General features: G+C 39.5%; 2 protein-coding genes across 2 annotated transcripts in view; both read left to right on the top strand.

Annotated features, from left to right (window-relative positions):
- Positions 1 to 6,620, top strand: part of CD38 (CD38 molecule) — a gene marked incomplete at its 5' end in the record, with an annotated part of 96,188 nt that overhangs the window by 46,239 nt on the left and 43,329 nt on the right. The window lies entirely within an intron of this gene.
- Positions 2,698 to 3,491, top strand: LOC102502331 (mRNA turnover protein 4 homolog). Its single transcript, XM_006144889.3, has 2 exons — positions 2,698 to 3,224; positions 3,257 to 3,491. Exons 1-2 carry the CDS (start codon positions 2,707 to 2,709, stop codon positions 3,453 to 3,455), a joined length of 717 nt encoding a protein of 238 aa, XP_006144951.1. The 5' UTR covers positions 2,698 to 2,706; the 3' UTR covers positions 3,456 to 3,491.

The following is a 6,620-nucleotide window of genomic DNA, read 5'->3' as shown; positions in this document are numbered from 1 at the left end:
TTGGCTGGCACTTCCAGTACTATATTGAAAAGGAGTGGAGAGAGTGGGTATCCTTGTCTTGTACCAATTTTTAGTGGAAAAGCTTTTAGGTTTTCCCCATTCAGTATAATGTTAGCTATAGAGTTTTCATAGATGACTTTTATTGTGTTGAGAAATGATCCTTCTATGCTGATTTTGATGAGAATCTTAATCATGAAGGGATGTTGTATTTTGTTGAATGCTTTTACTGCATCAATTGAAATGACTGTATTTTTAAAATCTTTCTTTCTGTTAATATGGTGTATTACGTTTATGGTTTTTGTGTATGTTGAACCACCCTCGTGTCCCTGGAATAAAGCCCATGTGGTCATGATAATATTGTTGGATATGATTTGCTAGTATCTTGGTGAGAATTTTTGTACCTATAATTATCAGAGATAGTCATCTGGAGTTTTCCTTTTTTGTCATGTCCTTATCTGCTTTGGTGATGAGAGTGATGGAGGCTTCATAAAATGAATTTGGGAGGGTTTCTTCCTTTTGGATCTTTAGAAATATATTGAGTAGGGGGCTGGCAGGTGGTGTGGTGGTTGAGGGCACTGGAGTCCTACATGGTCAACTGCGGTTTGAGTACCAGAGCTGGCAGTTTGCTGCTTTCTCTCTCTCTCTCTTGTCTCTCCTCTCTCTCTCTCCCTCTCTCTCTCCACCCCCTCCCTCCCTCTCTCTGTGATCAAATTACAATAAATGAATAAAGTTAAATAAAATAATTCTTTGAAAAAATAATTTGAGTAGAATGGAGGTTACCTCTTTTTTAAAATTTTTGTAGAATTCAGAAGTGAAGCCATCAGGACTTGGAGCTTTTCTTTGTTGGTAGGTTATTTATAACTGATTCTATCTCTTTGTTAAGGGTTTATTCAGGCTTTCTGTGTCCTTCTGATTCAATCTTGGTAGATTATTATATGGGTCCAGAAATTTGTCCATCTCATCCAGGTTTTCTTGTTTTCGGTGTATAGGCACTCATAGTATCTGTTAATGATGTTTTGTATTTCTATTATGTCTGGTGTAATATTGCCTGTTTCATTGTGTATTTGATTTATCTGGTTCCCTTCTTTCTCTTCTTAATTAGTCTAGCTAGTGATGTGTCAATCTTGTTTATCTTTTCAAAGAACTAGCTTTTGGTTTTATTTATTTTCTGTATTATAGTGCATTTATTCTCTACTTCATTTTCTTCATGTTCTAATCTTTATTATTTCTTTTCTCCTGGCATTTTTTTATTGTTGTTTTTCTAATTCCCTGAGGCATGATGTTAGGCTGTCCACTTGCTACCTCTCCATCCTTTTCTTATGTGCTCTTGTGCACTACTTGCTATGAACTTCCCTCTTTTTTAATTTATTTTTTATTTTTTTGGAGATGTTTTTGCTATAGGACGCATGCGCTCGCCAGAAAGACAGAGAGAACAGAGAGATAGAAAGCAAGAAATCACCCCCCAGTGGGGATGGCCATGCCACAATCCCTTCTCCTCCATTCTCCTCTCGGGATCTTGGGGGCACACACACACACACATGTGCTTGGCGTGAGTTTAAGCCACCGGGTCTGGGACTCAAACTGTGGTCGACTACATGGGAGTCCAGCTACATAGCCATTATACTAACTGCTGGTCCCTGAACTTTCTTCTTATGACCGCTTTTGCTGTGTCCTGTAGATTATAGAAACTTGTGTACTCATTATCACTGGTTACCATGAATCTTTTGATTTCAGTCTGGGTTTCTTCGGTAGTTGTGAAATCATTCAGGAATAGGTTGTTTAATTTTCATATGTTTGTGTATTTTCAAGGATTTTTCCTGAAATTAATATCAAGTCTAATTTCATCATGGAGAAGATTCTGGATATAGTTTCCATGTCTTTGAATCTGTAAAGGCTTGTTTTGTGCTCTATCTTGTGGTCTTCGAAAAGGTTTCCATGGTGTTTGAGAAAAATGTTTATTTTGTGGGTTTTGAGTGAAAGATTCTATAGATGTCAAGTCCATTTGATTTATGGTATCATTTAGGTCCTGTAGGGTCTTATTTTTTGTCTAGATGATCTGTCTAAAGGAGATAATGGAATGTTGAGATTCCCAACAATTATTTTGATAGTCTATCTCTCTTTTTAGATCTAGCAGTCTTTCCTTCACTTATTTGGGTGCTCCTGAGTTGGGTGTATAGATAATTGTAAGTGTTCTATCCTCTTGTATTAGCCCTTTTACTACTATGTACTACTGTACTTTGTCTCTTCTTACAGTTTTTGTCTTAAAGCCTATTTTGTCTGAAATCAGTATCCGTACTCCAGCCCTTTTTTGGTTTCCATTTACATAGAATACCTTTTTCCAGTTCTTCATTTTTTGTCTCTGTATGTCTTTATTCATAACGTGCATTTCTTGTAGGTAACAGATAGGGGATTTCTGTTTTTTTTTTTTTTTTTCCCATTCAGCCAGCTTGTGTCTCTTGATTAGATAATTTAATCCATTAACATTCAATGTTATTATTGGTATGTCCAGACTTGTCCCTACCATATTTGCAAATACATTCTCCCACTCTGAGGGTTGTCTTCTCATTCTAATTATTGATTCTTTTGTTGTGCAGAAGCTTCTCAGCTTAATACAGTCTCATTTTTCTATTTTGGGAACTATTTCTGTGCTTTGGGGGGGTCTTCTTTAAGAAGTCTTTGCCTACTTCCACACGAGGTTTCAGCGTGATGCCCAAATCCAAGCACGATAAAGTTTCCTTAACCAAAACTGCCAAGAAAGGCTTGGAACTAAAACAGAACCTTATAGAAGAGCTTCAGAAATGTGTGGACACATACAAGTACCTCTTCACCTTCTCTGTGGCCAACATGAGGAACAGCAAGCTGAAGGACATCCGGAACACCAGGAAGCACAGTCAGATGTTCTTTGGGAAAAACAAGGTGATGATGGTGGTCTTGGGTCGAAGACCAGCTGACGAATACAGAGACAACCTGCACCAGGTCAGCAAGAAGCAGCGGGGTGAAGTCGGTGTCCTTTTCACCAACTGCACTAAGGAGGAGGTGAACGAGTGGTTCACGAAATATGCAGAAATGGACTATGCCCGAGCTGGGAACAAAGCAGCTTTCACTGTGAGCCTGGATCCAGAGCCCCTGGAGCAGTTCCCCCACTCCATGGAGCTGCAGCTGAGGCAGCTGGGCCTGCCCACCGCCCTCAGGAGAGGTGTGGTGACTCAGCTCTCAGACTACGACATGTGCAAGGAGGGCGGTGTGCAAGGAGGGCGACGTGCAAGGAGGGCGACGTGCTGACGCCGGAGCAGGCCCGGGTCCTGAAGCTTTTTGGGTACGAGATGGCCGAATTCAAAGTCATCATGAAGTACGTGTGGGATGCACAGTCAGAAAGGTTCCAGCAAGTGGGAGACGACATGCCAGAGAGTGCGTCAGAGTCGGCAGAAGAATCAGAGGATGATGACAACGACTGATGGGGACTCAGAGCTGGAGGCCTTCGGCATGTTCCGGGTCCCGAGTGGACCACGCAGCACTGCCCCCACCCTCTGGAGAGACGGCTGTTTACTTTGCTGCCAGTGAGACGGGAGCGTGATGGGCACTGACTGATTCTGTAGGGAATAAAACTGTCTGCAGGGTCTGCCTGTAGGCAGCCGGGACTTTCCTTAGGAAAAAGGGCCTTGGGGGTCGTGCTCCTCTGGGAAAACCCATTCTCTCTTCACCTGTGAGCCAGCCTCCAGCACTGGCCCCAGGACCACTGTGACAGTGCAGCTCTGCAGCTCTGCAGACCTCCGAGAGCACCCCAGAGCTGGGGCTCGTCCTCATGGCCTCGTGCCCATTGCTTGGAAGAGGATTTTTTGAGTTCTCCCTGTCTGCCTTTGCTAACCCCACACTCACTCACTCACTCTCTCTCTCATGCTCCCTCTCGCTCTCTCACTCACACACCGTGTCTCTCTCCATGCTCCACCCTTCCACATGAGGGCTGAGAGTCTGACAGGTGCCAGGAAAATAGGAGGAAGGCCGGCAGGTGGTGTGGTTAAGAGTGCTGGACTCCCACATGGCCAACCTTGGTTTGAGTTCCAGACCTGGTGGCTTGCTTTCTCAGTCCGCCCCCCCTTCTCTCTCTCTGTCTGTCTGGTCAAATTAAAATAAATAAAGTTAAACAAAATAATTAAAAAAAAAAAAAAGAAAGACAGGAGGCACCCGCTAGGACAGGGGAAGCCACTGCTGGAGTTGAGAGCAAGGATTCAGTGTTCCGTAGCATCCTGACTGTACTGGTAGGTTTTTGCCCAGATTCCTTTATTTGTAAGCATTTTGTGAAAATAGTAGAAAAGATTTAAAAAAAAAAAAAAAAAGAAGAAGAAGTCTTTGCCTACTTCAAGGTCTCCAAAAGTTTTCCCCCAGTAGTTTTATGTTTAAATCATCAGTCCATTTATTTAAAGAATTATTTTAACTTTATTTATTTATATATATATATACATATGTGTGTTTATTTGTGTGTGTGTGTGTGTGTGTATTTGACCAGAGAGGGGCAGAGTGAGAGAGAGGGAGGGGAAGTGAGAAAGCAAGCTTCTGGGCCCAGGGCTCAAACTGTGGTCAACTATGTGAGAGTCCAGCACCCTTAACCACCATGCCACCTGCTGGCCCTGATCCTCAATCCATTTTGAATTTTTGTTTGTGGTGAGAGATAAGGGTTTGAACTCATAAATTTTTAGTGTAGATTTTTTTGACTACTTAAGATACTGTTTTTTGAACTGGGGTTTACATTCTTTTTTAAAATTTAATTTATTATTTTTATTTTTAAATTTGCTCTAGGATACATGTGCTCACCACAGAGAGACAGACAGAGCAAAACAGAGAAAGGCGAGAAAAGCTAGCTACCAGGTCTGGGATTTGAATTGCAGTTTGCCATGTGGGAGTCCAGCACCTTAACCTTTATGCCACTTGCTGGCCCTGAACTAGGCTCTACATTCTTCAGAAGCATCAAAATAATTTTGGAAGCTTATCAGTTCTCTATGAGACTCAGTAGTTTTTGTAACTAAATAAAAAATACACTCACAAGCTTATCTGGTACTTTTAGATAGGTTCTCAGTTCATGTTAATGTCCTTTTCCAGATCTTTTACGATGGAAAATTCTCTTATTCTTACCTCTTTATCTGCCTCAAATCTTGCAGATGCTGCTAAGGAAGGAGGTAGTCAAGTTTTATAAGGGGGTTGAAATCTGGGATAAGAAGTTTCTGAGGCCACTACATTAATTAATGGAATTAAAATATGATCCCCTAAAGTGGAATAGAAGCCAAACACCTTTTCTCTAAGCTACCCAGAAGGGTGCCCCATAAATTTTGATTGACATTGAAATACATAATGTAATAACTCGTTTTTCTTAAATGTATAATTTATAGAGAAAGCCAGATGGATAATGGTTTTCTGGCACAGCTTTCAAAAGCAAGTGCGGGTAAAGGTGAAATGTCCTGATCAGAAATTGGAAAAAAACTCCTGTTGAACACTTCATATTTTATATATAATCCAGTGATTCTCAAACCTAACCTTATATCAGAATTGCCTGGAGGATTTATCAGAACACAGATTGAGCCCATCTCTACATTATCTAATTACATACAAAACAACTGTATTTGTAAATAAGGTCATGTTCTAAGGAACTGAGAATAGAAGTTCAACATACGTATTTTAGTGAGAGACTTCAACCCATAGCACCATCCTAGTGGGTATAAAGTAGTATCTCCTGGTTTTGATCTTTATTTCCCTAGTGATAAATGATGTTTAGAATCTGTATATGTGCTAATTGAACACTTCTATGTTTTATAGAAAAGTATGTATTTAAAGTCTTTATTCATTTATTAACTCAGTTATCTTTTTATTATTGAGTTATGAAATGTTTTTATTATTTTGGATGTAAGCCCTACATCAAAAATAATTTTTGCAAATATTTTTCATTCATTCTGTAAATTTTCTTTTAACTTTTTTCTTTTAATTTATTTTTTTACATTAATTGACTATACATCATTACAGTATACAAAATGAATGCTCCATCTAGAATACACTGTATATTGGCTCAATCAAGCACATCAACATACATGTTATCAACAAATAACTTTCCATTTCTTATGTCTTGTATATTTTCCTTTTCTTTTTATTTTTTTGCCATCCTTGATTCCCTATCCCTCACCCTCTGCTGTGTTCCACCCTCCTCCCACATTGTCTCTGGTATCCATGGTTGCTTTCTATGCCTCTCCCCCCATTTAATTGATTTGCTAATGAACTTAATTAGTCTAAATATTTCCAATAGCACATACAGCTGATATATACATATACATGAACCCAAGTCTGACTTTAGGCATAAACCTCAGTGAGTACAAGGAACATAATATAAAGTAGTACCTAGCTGGGGCTATATAGCTTACTGCAGTCATCAAATACACATTTTTAAAAATTTCGATAAGAACAATTTTAGTGGGTTTTTTCCTCCTGTAATTTTTTTTTAATAATTTACATTCATTCCCTGAGCATCGTGACAACATACTAAATGTGGTTTCCCATCTAGAATAAACTGCATAGTGGCTTAATCATGCATGTTATCATCAATAATATTCCATTTCTAGTTTCATATATATATATATATA

The sequence above is a fragment of the Tupaia chinensis genome, unplaced genomic scaffold (genome assembly GCF_000334495.1).
Source record: "Tupaia chinensis unplaced genomic scaffold, TupChi_1.0 Scaffold000138_1, whole genome shotgun sequence".
NCBI classification, from domain to species: domain Eukaryota; kingdom Metazoa; phylum Chordata; class Mammalia; order Scandentia; family Tupaiidae; genus Tupaia; species Tupaia belangeri.
The sequence above is the reverse complement of the archived record's forward strand: the minus strand, read 5'-3'. Positions and strand labels throughout refer to the sequence as shown.

What these genes read in the sequence shown, in the direction of transcription:
- LOC102502331 (XM_006144889.3), top strand. Translation starts at nt 2,707, where the DNA reads ATGCCCAAATCCAAGCACGATAAAGTTTCCTTAACCAAAACTGCCAAG. An exon ending in ACTCAGCTCTCAGACTACGA is followed by an intron (nt 3,225 to 3,256) that starts CATGTGCAAGGA and finishes TGCAAGGAGGGC; the next exon opens with GACGTGCAAGGAGGGCGACG.